Source organism: Salmo trutta, chromosome 21 (genome assembly GCF_901001165.1).
Source record: "Salmo trutta chromosome 21, fSalTru1.1, whole genome shotgun sequence".
Taxonomy (NCBI): Eukaryota; Metazoa; Chordata; class Actinopteri; order Salmoniformes; family Salmonidae; genus Salmo; species Salmo trutta.
Genome location: NC_042977.1, coordinates 17,091,329 through 17,111,551, shown reverse-complemented (window position 1 = coordinate 17,111,551; position 20,223 = coordinate 17,091,329). Strand labels below are relative to the sequence as shown.

At 42.1% G+C, this 20,223-nt stretch overlaps 1 protein-coding gene and 1 pseudogene across 9 annotated transcripts in view; both read right to left on the bottom strand.

The window, feature by feature from the left end:
* asph (aspartate beta-hydroxylase) overlaps positions 1 to 19,480 on the bottom strand; it is a 29,610-nt gene extending 10,130 nt beyond the window's left edge. For 5 of the 9 annotated variants that reach the window (XM_029704560.1, XM_029704566.1, XM_029704564.1 and 2 more), the window contains exons 1-4: positions 6,822 to 6,982; positions 5,494 to 5,649; positions 4,644 to 4,688; positions 2,832 to 2,900 (exon numbers count right to left, since the gene is read on the bottom strand). In XM_029704560.1, the coding sequence (XP_029560420.1) occupies positions 2,832 to 2,900; positions 4,644 to 4,688; positions 5,494 to 5,649; positions 6,822 to 6,888 (337 nt within the window). In that variant the 5' untranslated portion in view covers positions 6,889 to 6,982. Of the gene's footprint in view, positions 1 to 2,831; positions 2,901 to 4,643; positions 4,689 to 5,493; positions 5,650 to 6,821; positions 6,983 to 19,255 lie in introns of those variants that run through there. The other 4 variants (XM_029704563.1, XM_029704567.1, XM_029704565.1 and 1 more) reach the window with 4 other exon arrangements.
* On the bottom strand, positions 15,107 to 15,206 carry LOC115157827 (uncharacterized; annotated as a pseudogene).
* Positions 19,481 to 20,223: the final 743 nt, after the last annotated feature.

The window sequence follows — 20,223 nt, the reverse complement described above, 5'->3', positions numbered from 1 at the left end:
AGTTGTCCACCATCAAAAGGCTTTGAGGCGTCAAAGCACCATTTGTACAATGGCCCTCCAGGAGTCACTGGTTGTTCGCATACTCCCCTTGCCTCTTCGCCTGCCCCGACAACTAAAAAGCAACATCAAGTCCTTCAGGGCTTGTTTGACAGGGTAATGCTAATAACCCAAAAGTCCACGCAACATGACCACACTTCACCATTTGGGTCACTTGTCTAGTTCTATTTTAAAATGGGCAGTTAAGTATTACATGACCCGCTTGAGCTGCGGCGACATAATCTACTACAGCCACTATGACTTATTTTCACACGAGAGCATGAATCTCACCAGTTCAACCTGTTCCTAGGTTCCTAGCTATATGGTCAATGCTTGGTCATTGTACTTGAGTACTAAGTCAAGCCTCTAAATGAGTGAAAGCCAATACGAAATCTGAATGGATTCCACCCAAAAGCTTGCTCAGCAGGTTTATTGTATCTTTGACAGTGCCATTCCTTATACCTTTTGTGCCAGACATGTGTTTGCTAGTACTTACAAGAAACCGGTCTTCGTTTGCTTTCAATGTTGTCATAGACAACACATTTTTGACCATAGATACAATTACAAATTACTGGAACTTCCAATTCTTGAGTTCCATCTATAGACCACAATGTTTAGAGTTTGAAAACTAAACTAGCTGGGTAAGTCTCTTTAGGGCGAGTGGGAGTCAGCATTGACCCATTTCAGAGATCTGGGGTTCAGGTTATGATCTGCGTCTCAAAGCAGGTAAAAGGTCCATGGAGTGTGGAATTCGGTAAAAGTCCTTGAACTCATAGTTGGGCTCAAATCAGGGAGCACGTTTTTCCAAAACCACCTCGGGCTAAGTCTGCAACATCATATTTCATAACCCTGTCCTAGGACGTCTAGAAAGTTGGTTTAAGGAACAGTCGAAAGCTAGTTTCTCAAAGGGTTGGCTTTAACAAAAGTGGCCCGCTAACAAGAAATGATTAACACCTGTGCAATAAGTCCTCCAGCAAGCCGGTCTCTAAATATCTTATGTGCAAAGTTTCAACCCCCCAAAAATCTATGCTTTACCACGCAAGGAAAAAAGAACATTCACAAAAAACACATAAACCTTAGCGAATAAATAATCTGAAAAACACGTTTTTAATTGTGTTTAACGTGTGGATGACGAAGACAGGGATGGGGACAAATAGCAGACCCGAATCCGTTCAAACACAGAACATGAATAGTAATCCTAATATGGACAACAGAAAAATAAATGCGATAATGAGGGAATGCTTCACTGATGAAGAAAATTAGAATCTTCAACAAAACTTTCAATAAAGTAAAAACTTAGACGAAAGGTCAAATTAAAGTAAAAAAGTATAAATATAATTCCTGCTAAGTGGATAAAATGTGCTAACGTTAGGGCCCTAGGGTATGCAGGACTGTGGTTGGAAAAAAGAGAACCGATCTGTTACCCAAGTGCAGTTGTTCATTGCATAAAATCGGTAGTTTGCAGTCTGTTAAGTGGAAATGCACATCATAGAAAAAAGCATTATTCAGCCTGGCATTTAAAAGTGCTGCAAAAATCCTGAAGGCGTAGTCTTCGTCCCACCATGGAAAATCTTCAAAAAAGACTTGAGGGGTCAACTTCTACATGACTTAACCCTTCAAATTATTCTGCCAGGGAATTGTGATTTTGTACGGAGGGTTTTTCAACAAACGCGCCTCAAGCAATGGGAAACAAGTCTAAAGGAGCAACAAGTCCACTTGGGACTTCATGCCACGGGGGATATGGCTACTGGTTATGGTAAGCAAGGCCTACTGGTTGTGGAGGCCTAAGATCACACAACTCTTTCCCTGAACCCCGTCAGTCTGAGAAGTGCCAGCACTCTCCTTCACCGCCGCTCCATCCTCATCCTCAAACAGCTCAAACGGGTTTATGAGGCCATAGAGGAAGGTGAAGAAGCCTTGAAACCAATCGGAGTCCTCCTCCACTAACATATCCGGGACCTCCTCGAGGGAGTCCGACCTTTCCTGACTGCCATCTTTGGTCAGGCCTACGCAAACAGAGGGGAAAACAAGGAAAGGGAGGGAGGGAGGGAGGGAGGGAGGGAGAAAAAGAAAGAAGAAAAAAGGTGGTAGAGCAGAGCAGGGGAAAAAAGGGAGGAAAGGAAAGGGAGGAAAGTTTTAAGCGAGGTCAGGCAGCGAGGGAAACTATGCAGGTCTAAGATCGCATGAAGCAGAGTTAGAGACTAAAAAGAGGAGAGAATAGCAATAGCATAGCCTAGAAGGGGGGGTGGGCATGCCAAAGGACTCTATAGAATCTATCACTAGCAGCAGGGACCACAGCTGTGCCAGACAGGCAGTGGTCTGGGTGACAAAGCAGAGCAGTAGTCTTTATGGCAGACAGCAGCAGAGTAGACCGAGTACCAGAACATGGAACCAACTCATTGGACCAAACACTCCTGAAGTAGGTTCTTCCCTTTCGATTAGAAAGAAATGAGCAACTTTAAGATCATATAACAAGTGACTTAGAGATGAGAGAACACAGAAGTCCTTGTTATGACTGAGCAATTCTTAAAGCATGCAGCAATAGGCCCTGGATGTTATGTCAGTGGTGTGAAACGCGACAGTCAGTATGGAATCGAACTCCAAACACCTTTTCACAACATGCACATGCAGACTTTGTTGATTCATTGTCCGGTTTGGTAGAATTGACTAAAACAGTATCTTGTGGCAGAGATGGGTTAAACCAGTCAGTCATGCAAAAGAAAACCCAAATCAGTTACGTAATCACACAAACACACGTCAATAAATAACAATCCCGTTCAAATCGATGAACTTGCCTAGCAGTACTTTAGCATCCTCCACATCGAAGTCACCATCTCCATCAGCGTCATAGGACGAAAGTTGACCTAGTAAAGTAGCAGGAGTTAGTCTTTAGCCCCGGGTCAGTGGGGGGTTGGGTATGTATGGTGAAATGGGGATGGGTTACGATACCGTACACAATGATTATAGCTTAGGATGGAGGATACGAGCATTTATATTATAATAACAAAACAGTATGTTAATTGCGCTCGTTCTTGGATGAGGATTAGGATAATCATTACTGTTCATTTCTGCATTTCCAGAAGTATTGCTGTTTATTTCTACGATAAGCAATATTATCATGAGTCATTTTTTTTAATGATCATATTAGCGTTTCTGGTCAATCTGGTTACATAATAAAATAATAAAACATAAAATCTTGGTTAACCCAGAAGTAAAATCTTGTGTCATTTGGTCAGCTGTGTGATAAACTTTTGGGTCTATGTGTGTTAGAAGTCTCCACCCTCGCAAGAGGAAACTGCCGCCCCCCTGAACCGATTCAAACAAAATTGTACATTAGCCTGACATTCAATTACTTCACCAATCAATGTGGATACAGGCGCTTGCTATGGAGCGTGCAAGGTATAGGCCTAGTCATTTTGGCCTGGGTGCTATCAGCTGCGTAGCAACACTTGTTTACAATGCGCAATAAACAATCAAGTGTAGGGCGCTAGATGGCAATGAAATTTTGCGGGGAGAGAGTGAGAGTGGGTGGAGGAGGAGGCTTGGCTTGAAGCGCTGGGCATCTTATGACATGCATTATCGGAATTAGACCCACAGAATTACACCTACAGAGGAACAGCTTCTAAAGAGGAACGGCTTCTAAAGAGGAACGGCTTCTACAGAGGAACGGCTTCTACAGAGGAACTTTGAATGTCTTTGAACTTCTGAGAGTTGGACCAGAGCTAGATGGTTAACGAGCTTGTTAGTGCAGAATTAAAAACATGTCTTAACTTTTAGTAGTTAATATATCCAATGTGAAACGTGATACTATATTATCCATAACTAGCACTGAAAAAGTGAATCCATTCTTCTCCAATTAAAAATCTTCCCAATTTCTGAACTACGCTTGTAATGTCAGTAGGTTACAGTAGTCTAAGCTTCGGAGGGGGAGAGGCAAGTTGCACGCACATGCACACACACACGCACACGCACGCACGCACGCACGCACGCACACACACACACACACACACACACACACACACACACACACACACACACACACACACACACACACACACACACACACACACACACACGAGAGCGCGCAAAGATTTTCAGCTGGCAGGCAGACACTGGAATAAGTTTGAGTGACAGAGTGAGGGCTTTGGCACATGCGAGTTGTTGCGTTTGTGTGACCTAAAGAACGTTCTTAACTGTTCCCTGAACCGGTTCCAACCCCTATCACAACATAGCCACACTGTCTTATTTGAATAAATATGACTAGCTCAACATAAAAACGAAGGAAGCAATGATTCAAAATATTATTTTGCCAGCTTTGCATTACATTTGTTCATTTACATTGCATTATATAATCAAACTTATTTGATTGGTATTAAATCATTAAAAAAAATACAGTGTGACTATTGAAAAAAGGTTAAATCTCTTTTATGACTAATGCGACTTAAAAATGTTATCTTTTCTTGTAATAAAAATTTAGTCAAAAGCAAGTGATTAGACGATATGTATGGGAAATAAATTGATTATTTCAATTGAGACTGGAGGTTTGGTGAGTCTCATAGTTAACACATGATTATTTGGGGGCATGATCATGGGCGCAAATATCATACCTTGCAGTGTCTCAGAGAGCTTAATGTGCAAGTCCTTTGCATTGGCTGCATGAAAGATTAAGACCAGACAAAAACATTCACATGGGAGAAATGAAAATATTTGCAAGATTAATAAATGATTAAGTATCAGTTTTGAGATCCAAACATGATTTAGTAAACAGACATGTTCAGATCCACACACTGAGCAAGTGCACACACGCACCAAAGATAAAACTACGTCAAGGTTGAGAAGTTGAAAGTTCAATGTTAAAATGCATCAAAGCACTCAGTATCACTTTGGGTTATTCCTCAATGGCATTCATGATTGTAGCAAAGGCTGAAGGTTCTACCGACTGACTGTGACAGACTGCTGTAGCTAGCAGGAAATGTAGCCTTGTGTTTCCTGTTAAAAGGTTCAATGAAGCTGTTTTTATCTCAATATCAAATGGGTTCTGGGTGACAATTAAGTACCTTACTGTGATTTCTTTCAATTGAAATGGCCAAAAATAACAAAAACAGCTTCTTAGCAAAAATCTATTTGTCAAGCAAGACATTTGCTAGGACTGTCTGGGAGTGGCCTGAGTGAAGGGCCTTATTGGTGGAGCCTATTTGGAGGGATATGTAAGCTGAAAACCAGCCGTTATTGGCAGAGAGGAGGGCAAAATATTTATTGGTCTATTAACTTATACTGCCTGGTGATGTCCCAATAAATGTCCGGCTGTCTTTTCAAACAGCTCTTACACTAAAAGTGCATTATCATTTTCACAATATTATTACAACCTCAGTGTGTGTGTATATATATATATATATATATATATATAACACACAGGGAAATCACATTTTTTCACTGCTCCTTTAAGGTGTCACTTACCGATGACGCCTTGGTAGTCGACCAGGTCGAAGTAGACGACGGCCACAGAGGTCCATACGCCCAGGAGGGCCAGAACCATGAACCAGGTGAAGAAGGAGCTTCTTCCTGCGACCTCAGGCTTCTTGCCATTCTTACTGGCCAGCTGTGCTTTGGCTTCTGTGATGGTGGGTGGGAGAGAGAAAAGTCAGAGAGTCAGACCTGAAACTAATACCGTGCAGGATAAAGACGTGTGTATACGTCAGCTACACACAAATACAACGTGTTCCATTTGAGTTGTATGATCGTCAAAATACAGGCCTAGGCCCAAGTGTTCCAGAAATCAGAAAGCTTTTGTGGTTAAAAGAAGCTGACGGCAAAGAGATATCTTGCGATAATACTCGTGACTAAAGCATTTTAGTTGTTGTTTTGTTCTTGCAGTCAGAGATATAAAATGGGAAGTTAAATGGGTAAGAATGGAGAAATCTCATAAGCCACTGACCACATTTTTGATACATAAAACAACAAAAAAAGTAGATAAAATGTTGCCTATATATAGCATGAAAACCTAAGAACGCCACATTGCAAACCTCAAGAGGCCGGAACATAGGCCTAGAGCTTTCAAGTAACTGAATTATAATTCAGTATTGTCCCCAGAGAGGCAAAAATACAAAAGCGGTGGAGTAATTATTCTGGTTTCTGTTGACACTGAGGTCTATATGGGTAAAAACAACAGTATATAAGGAGAGATGGCAGTGGAAGAATGAACAGGTGCAGAGTCCGCTACCCTAAAGCTAGGTCAAACCATTTCACACATACAGATCAAATTCAATTATATTTGTCACTTGCTTCGTAATCAACAAGTGTAGGGTAACAGTGAAACGCTTACTGGACACCATATATAGACACACAGCACCTGCTTATGTCAATGGCAGTTCTTTATATTTTATTTATATGTATAGTCCTGAAAAAAATCTCCAAATGCCATCAGTCATAATCAATGCACCCATTGGTCATTTGACTTCACTTTCATGCAAACCTCATCTACACACTACAGTTTAAGTTTTTTCCCCCAAAAAGTTCAATAAAGTGGTTCCACATCTGCACCGAAACCAACCCAAAAACTAGGCCCAATCCTATGACCTTATCGACAGAGCTGCGTCGTGTTCCACATCGTCCCTCAGCTGAGTATAACAAACGCCAAAGTATCAACCCCAGATGTGCACCTCTCATAATAACAACGCTTTGTCCACCATCACCAAAAAAGGAACATTTCACGGGTCGAACCAACGTCTATAAAAGTAACCCTCATTCCGGAGAAGGTTGTTATCTGACGACATCGCTCCATCTACCTTCTGTGTGTTCGACAACCACCGCGGGTTCCAACACCGGGGTGGGCTTGACTATCGGCACTTCCATCCGCGCAGACCGTCCCTGACCCGTCCGAATGGGAAAAGCTTCAGTGAGTCTTATCTCCCTTATCCTTCCCCCAAACCCCTTTGCAACAGCTCCCCTCCTCTATTTGTTCCAGGCAAACTCAGCAGGAACCCGATATGGGACCTGAACCAGCCAATAGGGCTATTTTTAGAGCTGTCCAGCTCATCCACCAGAAGACATTCAGGCATTGATATGGAGAGGCGGTCTTAACGCCATGCCAATGTGACATTACCCAGCATCCCTCAGGACAGAACCCCAGGGATTCAAAGGGTCATAAAAAAATGGCTGTTATTATTACCTCCCACACCAGTAACAATAAAACAGCAGCAGGCAGAGAAGGAGAGATCTTTACTAAGTGAACTGGCTGACACTCATTCACACACTACCGTGTGGTGGAGCGGGCTGAGGGAGAGGGATTTAAAGGCTACAGGCCACAGCCCATGCAAATCCTGGCAGACTTTCAGGGACTTTGCTTGGCTGCCAGGGGGATACTCATTAGCCCTACATGGGCGGTTTAAGCAGGCTCTCCGAGAGAGTAGAGGCATTTCAAAACTTCTGTGCACATTCAGGATTGAGGGATGTCATTCACAAACGTACATCACCTGTCTGATATAGGTTGAGTACAAAGTAAATCTGCTGCAAAGAAGTGTGTGCATTTTGGGGAAGGAGCTGGGTTATTGCCAATGTGTTAAATGTTGGTCATCCAAGCCTCCAGAGTGGCGCAGCGGTCTAAGGCACTGCATCGCAGTTCGATCCCAGGCTGTGTCACATCCGGCCGTGACCGGGAGACCCAATGGGGCGGCGCACAATTGGCCCAGCGTCGTCCGGATTAGGGGAAGGTTTTGCTGGCCGGGATTTCCTTGTCTCATCGTGCTCTAGTGACTCCTTGTGGCGGGCCGAGCCCCTGCAAGCTGACTTCGGTCGTCAGTCGGACGGTGTTTCCTCTGACACATTCGTGCGAGCAGTGTGTCAAGAAGCAGTGCGGTTTGGCAGGGTCGTGTTTCGGAGGACGCATGGCTCTCGACCTTAGCCTCTCCCGAGTCCGTAGGGGAGTTGCAGCGATGAGACAAGATTGTAAATACCAATTGGATACCACAAAAATTGGAGAGAAAAAGGGGATAAAGTAAAAATGTTGCTCATCCAAAATATCACTCACATGACCACAAATCACAGCAAAACGCACAATGGGCCACACATTGCCAAGCACACATGGAAATCACCAGGGTCAGGAGATACTAGTATCGCAATACTCGTTACTATCGTGGCAAGGAAACAAAGCACAAAGCGGTTTTTACTTCTTTAGGAAAACATGCCTAACATTGGAAACAAACATTTTGTCATCCAGTGTCACAGTTCTTTATTTTCCAAGCTATAGCACACAATATTTTATTGTTTTGAAAGGACCAAAGAGAGCTCTGCTTCTGTGTTATCATTTTTGCCATGGAAAAAATTGTTGCAATACTGGTAGCGTCCCTGTCCTAGAAATCACGTTCATATATAAAACACACAGGAAAACACAAACTATTATGTCACGCACTGTTACAACCCTGGTTGGAAAGTTGTTGGTCATGTTAAAAGGAAAGGCTGCACGAGAGAGAGAGAGACTCCACAAATCTAACAGCGTAGATTAATTATATTCTTATGCTTGAGCTTTTTTAAAAATTTATTATACACTTCTTTTGCAATCTGAATTCCATTTATCAAAACTCATATACCAACAATACATTGCTTCTTTGACATCAACAGCCGGCTGGTCACGTCGGTGATGTTGGCCAATCACAAGGTACTAAAGTGTCCATAGAGTTATGTTCCTATTTGATCAAAATAAAAAAATAGCTAGCTAACTAAGTGCACCAGGCCATGCAAAACGAACTAGCCCACTGGATCTAGCAGGTGTTTGGGAGTGGAATAAGCTTGCTAGATAGCAAGCTACAACTCCAACACTGCACGTTTTGCAGAAATTAATGTTCAAATACCAAATCAGATTAATGTCCCTGTTTATTTCAAGATATGTATTTCTGCTGAACTGCCTGATCTTTATTGGCCGATATAACTTGCAGGAGATCATGGTAGCCAATGTTTGTGTTAGCCATTATCTGGATTTACTGTTACTGCTGCTAGTAAAACGTTAGTAATGTTAGCATTCAGGTTAGCATGTGGCTAGCTATAGCACTGTCAGCTAGCAACAGAGTTTTAGCCAGTTTGGTTATAGATGTTCAATGTCTACTATGATGGTAAAGGTTCATCTTGATTTTGTGTAACAATACGAGAAATGCTAATGTGATGAACTGCTAATAAGTGATGTGTTTTAAGGCTGCTAGTGGTTAGCGAGTAGGGGTAAGCCAGCAGGGGTGTGGCCTTTTTCAAATTTATGGGCTATTCACAGATTTTTTTAAACGTTATCTCTAAATAAAATTTGTTGTACAATTAAAGGTCAAATACACTGTACTTCAAACAGTCAGCAATAATCTTAATTATTATTATTTTATTTTTGGGGGTCTATTTTACCCTCTTTCTCTCCCCAATTTCGATCTTGTCTTATCGCTGCAACTCCCCAATGGGCTCGGGAGTCGAAGGTTGAGTCATGCATCCTCCGAAACCCGCCAGATTGTGCTACTTAACCCACTTAACCCGGGAACCAGCCGCACCAATGTGTCGGAGGAAACACCGTTCAACTGACGACCGAGATCAGCCTGCAGGCGCTCGGCGCCCACAAGAAGTCGCTAGAGCGCGATGAGTCAAGTAAAGCCCCCCTGCCAAACCCTCCCCCAAACCGGACGGTGCTGGGCCAATTTTGCTCCGTCCTATGGGACTCCCGATCACGGCCGGTTGTGACACAGCCTGGGAACGAACCTGGGTCTGTAGTAACACCTCTAGCACTAGCGATGCAGTGCCGTAGACCGCTGCGCCACTCGGGAGGCCCAGTCAGCAATAATCTAATGAATTCAGGGCTTGTGAAATTATACAGGTTAAATAAGCCTTCCACAAACACAAGACCCACGAATAATTACATTATTTTATCAAAATAGTTGCAATAATCACTGATCTGGCTTTCAAATCTGTCCATGAAAATGCCCTTTTTGTTACAAATTTAACCAGCACCTTGTATAATGCACATTTAGTTCTTGTAGCTGGCATTATGGAAAATGAACACTAAGTTTAGCCAACTTGAATCTATTTGCTAGTTAACAAGGCAGAACAGTTGAATTGTTATGAACACACCCTTCTGTCCTTCTCCAACTGTTTGAACAGCAGGCTAGCTTGTCCACTTTGTTCAGATGTTGAAATCAAGTGGCCTACATTCTTTCTCAGAATGAGAAGGAGTTGCCAATTCCTTATATAAATTGTGTTTTATGCTTATTGCACATTTGTAAAAACAGACTAGACAGCTAGTATAATAGTCTTTGGCTAAAATGCTGCTAGCAGTAACTGGTGCTGCAAGCAGTAACTGGTACTGCAATGAAAAACAGAGGATACATTTTCCAGAATCAATGTTCATTGATACTCCTGTCTTAGTAGTCTGCTCTGCGCGCAATTTGAGCAGTTGAGACAAAAAAAGAGGATTGTTAAATGTTAACTTGTCCTCTATTACAGTAAAATAATGTCTCAATGTGTTTGTGTCCATATGACCCATTCTGATGGACCAAACCTCAAATGCAAATAGCAAGTTAAAACTTTTTGTTTTAGAGGAAGAAGTGATCTCTCATTTTGTTGTGGGAGTGGCAGGGGGAGGGGCTTGCTGTGTGCGTGTATAAACAGAGAGGAAGGGGTGAGGCAAGGTTTCACTCATCAAAATCTGTCCAAAATAAGCCCAATGGATTTTATCAGCTTATTTTGGACCTAAGCGTGTCACAGGCCTTCTCGACTTTGGAACGACTCCCCCCATTGTTAGAGAAGTGGGATTTTTCCTATGGAAAATGTCTCGGTTCTTCCATGGCCTGCATACTCACTAGACATGTCACCCATTGAGCATGTTTGGGATGCTCTGTATTAAAGTGTACGACAGCGTGTTCCAGTTCCCATCAATATCCAGCAACTTTGCACAGCCATTGAAGAGGAGTGGGACAACATTCCACAGGCCACAATCAACAGCTTGATCAACTCTATATGAAGGAGATGTGTCGCGCTGCATGAGGCTAATGGTGGTCACACAAAATAGACTGGTTTTCTGATTCACGCCCCTAGCTTTTATTTTTACTTTTTTATATAGTACCAGTCAAAGGTTTGGACACACCTACACATATTGAATCATGTAGTAACCAAAAAAAAGTGTTAAACAAATCAAAATATATTTTCTATTTGAGATTCATAAAAGTAGACACCCTTTGCATTGATGACAGCTTTGCACACTCTTGGCATTCTCTCAACCAGCTTCAACTGGAATGCTTTTCCAACAGTCTTGAAGGAGTTCCCACATATGCTGAGCACTTGTTGGCTGCTTTTCGTTCACTCTGCTGTCCAACTCATCCCAAACCATCTCAACTTGGTTGAGCTCGGGGGATTGTGGAGGCCAGGTCATCTGATGCAGCACTCTGTCATTTTGCTTCTTGGTCAAATAGCCCTTACACAGCCTGGAGGTGTGTTGGGTCATTGTCCTGTTGAAAAAAAATGATAGTCCCACTAAGCCCAAACCAGATGGGATGGCGTATAACTGCAGAATGCTGTGGTAGCCATGCTGGCGCCTTGAATTCTATATAAATCACTGACAGTGTCACAAGCAAAGCACACCCAAGCATCACACCACCTCCTCCATGCTTTACGGTGGGAAATACACATGCAGAGATCATCCGGTCACCCACACCGCATATCACAAAGACATGGCGGTTGGAACCAAAAATCTCCAATTTGGACTCCAGACCAAAGGACAAATTTCTACCGGTCTAATGTCCATTGCTTTTATTTCTTGGCCCAAGCAAGTCTCTTCTTATTGGTGTCCTTTAGTATTGGTTTCTATGCAGCAAGTCAACCATGAAGGCCTGATTCACACAGTCTCCTCTGAACAGTTGATGTTGAGATGTGTCTGTTACTTGAACTCTGTGAAGAATTTATTTGGGCTGCCATTTCTGAGGTGCAGTTAACTCTAATGAACTTATCATCTGCAGCAGAGGCAACTCTGGGTGTTCCATTCCTGTGGCAGTCCTCATGAGAGCCAGTTTCATCATAGTGCTTGATGGTTTTTGCGACTGCACTTGAAGAAACTTTCAAAGTTCTTGAAATTTTCCGTATTGACTGACCTTCATGTCTTAAAGTAATGATGGACTGTCATTTCTCTTTCCTTGTTTGAGCTGTTCTTGCCATAATATGGACTTGGTATTTTACCAAATAGGGCTATCTTCTGGACAGTCATGGCCAAAAGTTTTGAGAATGACACAAATATTAATTTTCACAAAGTTTGCTGTTTCAGTGTCTTTAGATATTTTTGTCAGATGTTACAATTGAATACTGAAGTATAATTACAAGCATTTCATACGTGTCAAAGGCTTTTATTGACAATTACATGAAGTTGATGCAAAGTGTCAATATTTGCAGTGTTGACCCTTCTTTTTCAAGACCTCTGCAATCTGCCCTGGCATGCTGTCAATTTACTTCTGGGCCACATCCTGACTGATGGCAGCCCATTCTTGCATAATCAATGCTTGGAGTGTGTCAGAATTTGTGGGGTTTTGTTTGTCCACCCGCCTCTTGAGGAATGACCACAAGTTGTCAATGGGATTAAGGTCTGGGGAGTTTCCTGACCATGGACCCAACATACAGATGTTTTGATCCCCGAGCCACTTAGTTATCACTTTTGCCTTATGGCAAAGTGCTCCATCATGCTGGAAAATGCATTGTTGGTCACCAAACTGTTCCTGGATGGTTGAGAGAAGTTGCTCTCGGAGGATGTGTTGGTCCCATTCTTTATTCATGGCTGTGTTCTTAGGCAAAATTGTGAGTGAGCCCACTCCCTTGGCTGAGAAGCAACCCCACACATGAATGGTCTCAGGATGCTTTACTATTGGCATGACACAGGACTGATGGTAGCGCTCACCTTGTCTTCTCCGGACAAGCTTTTTTCCAGATGCCCGAAACAATCGGAAAGGGGATTCATCAGAGAAAATGACTTTACCCCAGTCCTCAACAGTCCAATCCCTGTACCTTTTGCAGAATATCAGTCTGTCCCTGATGTTTTTCCTGGAGAGAAGTGCCTTCTCTTCTTGCTGCCCTTCTTGACACCAGGCCATCCTCCAAAAGTCTTTGCCTCACTGTGCGTGCAGATGCACTCACACCTGCCTGCTGCCAAGCTCTGTACTGGTGGTGCCCCGATCCCGCAGCTGAATCAACTTTAGGAGACGTCCTGGCGCTTGCTGGACTTTCTTGGGCGCCCTGAAGCCTTCTTCACAACAATTGAACCGCTCTCCTTAAAGTTCTTGATGATCCAATAAATGGTTGATTTAGGTGCAATCTTACTGGCAGCAATATCCTTGCCTGTGAAGCCCTTTTTGTGCAAAGCAATGATGACGGCACGTGTTTCCTTGCAGGTAATCATGTTTGACAGAGGAAGAACAATGATTCCAAGCACCACCCTCCTTTTGAAGCTTCCAGTCTGTTATTCGAACTCAATCAGCATGATAGAGTGATCTCCAGCCTTGTCCTCATCAACACTCACACCTGTGTTAACGAGAGAATCACTGACATGATGTCAGCTGGTCCTTTTGTGGCAGGGCTGAAATGCAGTGGATTCAGTTCATTTGCATGGCAAAGAGGGACTTTGCAATTAATTTCAATTCATCTGATCACTCTTCATAACATTCTGGAGTATATGAAGATTGCCATCATACAAACTAAGGCAGCAGACTTTGTGAAAATGTATATTTGTGTCATTCTCAAAACTTTTGGCCACAACTGTATACCACCCCTACCATGTCACAACACAACTGATTGGCTCAAACGCATTAAGAAGGAAAGAAATTCCACAAATTAACAAGGCACACCTGTTAATTGAAATGCATTTCAGGTGACTACCTCATGAAGCTGGTTGAGAGAATTTCAAGAGTGTGCGAAGCTGTCATCAATGCAAAGGGTGGCTATTTGAAGAATCTCTAATATAAAACACTTTTTTGGTTACTACATGATTCCATATGTGTTATTTCATAGTTTTGATGTCTTCACTATTATTCTACAATATAAAAAATAGTAAAAATAAAGAAAAGTCCTTGAATGAGTAGGTGTTCTAAAACTTTGACAGGTAGTGTATATGTACGTACGTACGTACGTACGTACGTACGTACGTACATACATACATACATACATACATACATACATACATACCAGTATTGACGCACGGACCGGTTTGGATTTTTACTTTGTCATTATGGGATATTGTGTGTAGATTGATGAGGGGAAAAAACTATTTCATCCATTTTAAAATAAGGCTGTAACATAACAAAATGTGGAAAAAAGTCAACGGGTCTGAATACTTTCCAAACACACTGTATATCATAAAAAACGGTATACCGCCCTGCCCTAGCATCACCTTATTACATACAGATCTCTGGTGTAAATGGGAAGGTGCACACAGCACAGGAGGAGCGAAGGAGACGAGGCCAAAAAGAAAACATGAGAACAATCAAGACAATCGCTCATAAAAAAAACAGAAAGAAAAACGTTATTCTTGCTAAACAAGGCATTTGGAACATTGTGTAAAAACATCAATTCAAATTGATTCGATACAAATCGCCCAGCCCTAGTGTAAAAGGGGACATGCTAAAAGCCTGCGTACTGTATAAGTGATACAAATATTTTTAGCTGATACAGAATACAGAAATAACAGAATATTGGCAGATGATAAGTTGGCCGTGAATGGGAGTCCCATAGGGCAGCGCTCAACGTCGTCCGGGGTAGGCCGTCATTGTAAATAAGAATTTGTTCTTAACTGACTTGCCTAGTTAAATAAAGGTAAAAGAAAACATTTTACTATCCGTTTTCAATAATAAAACTATTTGCCTCTGTTTTGTACAAGGTATTTGCTACTCGCTTACATTTTCAAACACTTAGCCTTCACAAGATTACAAGAGAATGAAAATAGCCTACCAAGTGGGCCTAAAAATAAATGTCAACAAACTGTCTAAACTGTTGGCATTCCCCGTTGGAACATGGGTACTGACAGTCCTGAAAAGGTTGCAGCCCTAATCTAGCAGACCTACGTTTTAAAGCCCCTAAGCCATTTGTGCAGGCGTTTACAGATTTTGCATGTCATCCTTTCAGAGGGGCCATGCTAATCTTCTCTTGTATCAATCCAATTTTTGCTGCCTAAGCGTTTACTACAACCTTCCCTACCGACTCTCTCTGGAGAGACATACCCCCTCACTCACACTGGCCAGGCTTGTTTCTGGCCACAGACAGACTACCAACTGAATACTGTTACTTCCTTTTTAATTGTGTAGTTAGTTGTAAGAAACTCGCTCTCTCTGTTCTCTTTCTCTGCTGGTGTCGTTTTGTGGGTATGTTGTTCTGTTTGAGCTTGCATAACAATCCTGTGGAATGCCTGCTTTGACACAGTCCCCGTCTCTTTCAAACACACACGCTCTCTCTCTCACACACACACACACACACACACACACACACACACACACACACACACACACACACACACACACACACACACACACACACACACACACACACACACCACCCCTCGATTTTAGGGACTTAAGTTGGTGCATGTGGTCACATTGACAAGATAATGTTACCACCGTCCTCGACTCCCCCACCCCCTGGCTCTCACACAAGGCCAGTTTGATTTAATCATGATCTGTTTGGTTTCCCAACTAATACCACCTGGCTACTTTATACACTGTCATGGTTTGGCTAAAAGGGCCAGTCACAAGTTACCAAGTCCACAGAAAGGGGAGTGGAAGAGACTCCAGACCAGATACAGGAAAGATACAGGGTTAACTAATCAAATGGCTACACAGACTATTTGCATTGTCTGTCCCCCTCCTCAAATACCTCGACTAACCGGTGCCCCCGCACATTGACCCTGTACCGGTACCCCCTGTATATAGCCTCGTTACTGTTATTTTACTGGTGCTCTTTAACCATTTGTTATTTTGAACTTATCTATTTATTTTTTTAACTTAACACTTATTTTTCTTGAAACTACATTGTTGGTTAAGGGCTTGTAAGTAAGCATTTACTGTAAGATCTACACCTGTTGTATTCGGCGCATGTGACAAATAACATTTGATTTGATGCTGCTAAATACTTCCTTCAAGCACATAGGGCCAACACACCAGCCTCCATTCATAACCAAAGTGACCTTTAGAGATACTGCTCACATTACCAGTAACATAACAGCATTCTATGGACTATGGGGGAACATCAGGAAATGAACTATGATGCTCAGTTGAAATCTAAAATGAAGCTTTTTCGCTGATGTAGCACCAGATACAATTTAAAAGCAATTAGCAATTAGCCTAAATCATTTCAAAACCACATTACTGACTCTCCATAAAGACATGCTTGTCTCCTTTAACGTCTGTAGAACAAAGACATTCGGAACCATAGTGCAAACTGAACAAACAGTGTCCGGTCTCTGAGATGCAGCAGGACCACATAATGTACAAAGGACTCTAGTAATAAAATAGGCAAATTGACTTATTCAAATATTGATACTTCGGGGCCATCAATTCAATAGCAGTAAAATTAACTCAAGGATCAGTGAGAGCAACAAATATAACGAATTCAGCATAGCTGACGAGAATGTGCGAAATGTTCACAACTCTCATTCATCAGTTATACAACATTGTCAGTCCTACAACTCTTGTACATACAGCTCGGTGCAAAATCCAAAGCAGAACAGGCAAGCAAAACAACATCCCCTACAAACAAGCTCACACCACACATGCAAGATTATTCCCCAACTATGAATAGTATTTAGTTTGGGGGGGATACACTGCAAAGAAAACACACGAGGTCACATGTCAGTTGTTGCCTTTACCAGTTCTGTGGCCTTCGTCCAATTAAACCATGAGGCTGAGAGAAGAGGCTGGGGGGAGCAAATTCATTGTTTATAAATGATAATGTGACAAGACATAATAAAATATGGCAAGTCAATAGAAACACTGTGTAGAATATCAATGACAATCCAACCTCTGAACAAGCAATATGTTGATAGGATGCAGATTCAAAAGGAACAGCTGTTTTTATATTTTGGTCATACAGTACAGTAATTGACTTCCACATACTTTTTCTGTCTTATTACATAAACGCAGCATATCGAAAGGGAAACTAGGAAATAGCTTTCACGTTGAGGCATCAATAAGTCCCTATAGCAAGTCAGTCAAGAACAAATTCTTATTTACAATGACGGCCTACACCCGCTAAACCCGGCAACTTTCATAAATTAGGTGCATTACCGCCACTGACCTCGTTCGTCTTTCAGTCACCCACGTGGGTATAACCAATGAGGAGATGGCACGTGGGTACCTTCTTCTATAAACCAATGAGGAGATGGGAGAGGCAGGACTTGCAGCGCGATCTGCGTCAGAAATAGAACTGACTTCTATTTTAGCCCTTGGCAACGCAGACGCTCGTTGGCGCGCGCAAGCAGTGTGGGTGCAATAATTGAATAATATAGATTTCAAAATTTATTTTGCAATAATCGCGCACGCGACACGAGCGGTGTAGTCAGCCTGTTAGACCACTGCGCCACTCGGGAGCTATAGGCACGCAGTTGATAGTCATCAGATGTTGGGCAGTGAGTATGAGGCAACATAACCAATGTTAACTAACAGAAATGTATCACAGATACGTCTGTCTTGTTGAATAGTGAAGTGTCAGTTCTACACATAACATTTCTATCAGCAACTTCCTGAACAGTTCACCGAATGAACATGCCCCTGTACAACTTCAACATACATGTAAGGGGAGGAGCCTTGAGTTGTGAAACGCTCCGATAAGAACAGTACATAATGTTCCAAATGACTTTTTATTCTTACAACCACCGTTTGATCATGCATAACATGCAAAGTGTGTACCTTCAACTCATTAGCAACCACTTGAAGTTGATAAAAAGATTGCAATTGCTTACATGATGACTTCTCAACTTTCCCTTATGGCAGGAACCATAATATTCACACTGATATGATCGATTTGCATGATAGTGGCCTGATGATTATCATCTTACTGATAGTGTAACAAAACATGGTATAAATGCGGCGTTCTATATCAGATGAATAAAAAAAACATTGTTATGGAAGTAGCCTAAAAATGAGGGGCACTGAAACACTGATAGTAACAAAAGATGGCCACAATCTACTTACCTTTTTGCAACACATTCTAAGGTTATATAAGTCTACAAGAACTAGAAGTCTACAAAAAACAACTGACTTGCCTAGTTAAATAAAGGTTAAATATATATATTTTTAAATCCAATAAAAACTTCGGGTAAAGTTTTCTAAGGACACGTGTCACAATGACACTGGATTTTTTGAAAAGGGGCCCAATATTTAGCATGACTTGTACAAGCACCCCCTTGCAGTCCGCCCTGAAACCATTCGTTTAGAAAGTTTACAGCTGTGAGCTCAGCCCATGCCGATGTAATTAATCATCTCGATAACTTGGGGAGCGGTCCCGCGATGAGAAAAAGGGGGGGGGGGGGGGGGTCCTTATAATTAAAAGGGATCCATATGGGTCCTGATTCGGAACAGTGACGATATAAGCCACGTGTAATCTCTCCCACGTTCTCCCACTATTGACACGTGAGCACTTGGGAGAAATTAAGGAAAAGTAAATGGGGGGGGGGGACAATACACGCAACTGATGCAGTTTCCGCTGAAGTCTACGAGGTGGATATGTAATTGGTCTCGCTGCGTAAAATGACACATATTGTCATACGTGAGCACAAGATGAAACAGATCCTCACTATTCTTGGCGACCATAGCCAATCTAAAATGCACGGGAAATGGTCGTGCAAACTATTCCTTGCAACCTGACGAATTGCAATAACATTTTCTAAATCGAACAAATGCGCTGTTATGAACAGTATGTATAATGTATAGTAAAATAGGGAAAACGTCTGAAATCTGGATAGAAAGAGACACTGTTTGTGCTGTTTACTATAACTCGAAACAATGTACTGTACAGTTAGTTGATGGCTCCGTAAAAAGGGGCACAATTGCTGGCTTACTTTGTTGGTATGTTGTTGACGTTATGCTACATATTGTCCAGTTGTATAGGCTTCGTATTGTTGTAGGCTAACTTGCAATGCTTAAATGAAAATGTCAATATTGCCCCCCGATTAACTTTTAAAGCCATTCTGCAGCTAAGGTTGGTTCCATGCACCACTGCCACTACTAACATTACGAACCTTTCATTTTGTGTCCTCGTGCGTTTTTCTTCGGGGCCATGGCTATTCGAAGTTGCTTGAATTCAAGTAGAAATGTGGAAATTCAAAATTAACGAGCTTCACTCTCAATTTCTTGCGCTAAAGGTGGCCCTGTACAAATCAAATCTCTGCCCTCATAACCCGAAGCCCATAGCAACCCCGTCCACTGTTTAGTGAATGCGCCCTCAGCCAGTGCGAGCTTCACGAAGACGCGGTGGGCGGAGAGAAGGAAAATCTCGTCCAATTCGCTTTCAGAGGTGGTTGTCTTATTCAATCGTATGGATACAGTCATTGGGATACCCCCGCAGGCTAGAACCGCCTTGTTCATCCCCCCTTCATGTGGTTTTAACTATAAGGGATACAGCTTTCGTCAAAATGGACTTTTCGTCGGTTATGAGAACTACCCTGATGAAGACAGCTTGTCTGTCGAAACGTTGGTTATTAGGTTATTCAATGATTGCATCTGAGCTCCTAGAGTGTGCGGTAGTTTTTTTTTAGAACTTACGCAGCATGTTAGTAGAATTAACGTAGCAGTTTATGATAATTATGTTAAGGTTAGGGTTAGCTAAAATGCAAAAATATATATTTTTTGACATTCGTTTGACAAAAGCTGTATCCCATCTAGACATTCCCGTTTTACGTCAGCGCTCGAACGTGGCAAGATGGAAGATACACTCATCGCGAGATCTGTTTTTCACAGTACTGTATTAGCTCGTTATTACATAACCTATGTAATCTCTGAGCATTTGTGCAGTTGTAACCAGTTTTTAACAAATATGTCGCTTAAAACCACGTAATCTTGTTGTGGAATGTGATTGATGCATGTTTTCTGTGCATTTGATAGAGAACTCTCACTCTCAGTATCACAAAGATGAGACCGTGCAGAGAATGACCACCGTTAGCGTCACACAGATGAAAGACCGTGCAGAGAATGAATCACATAGAGTAGC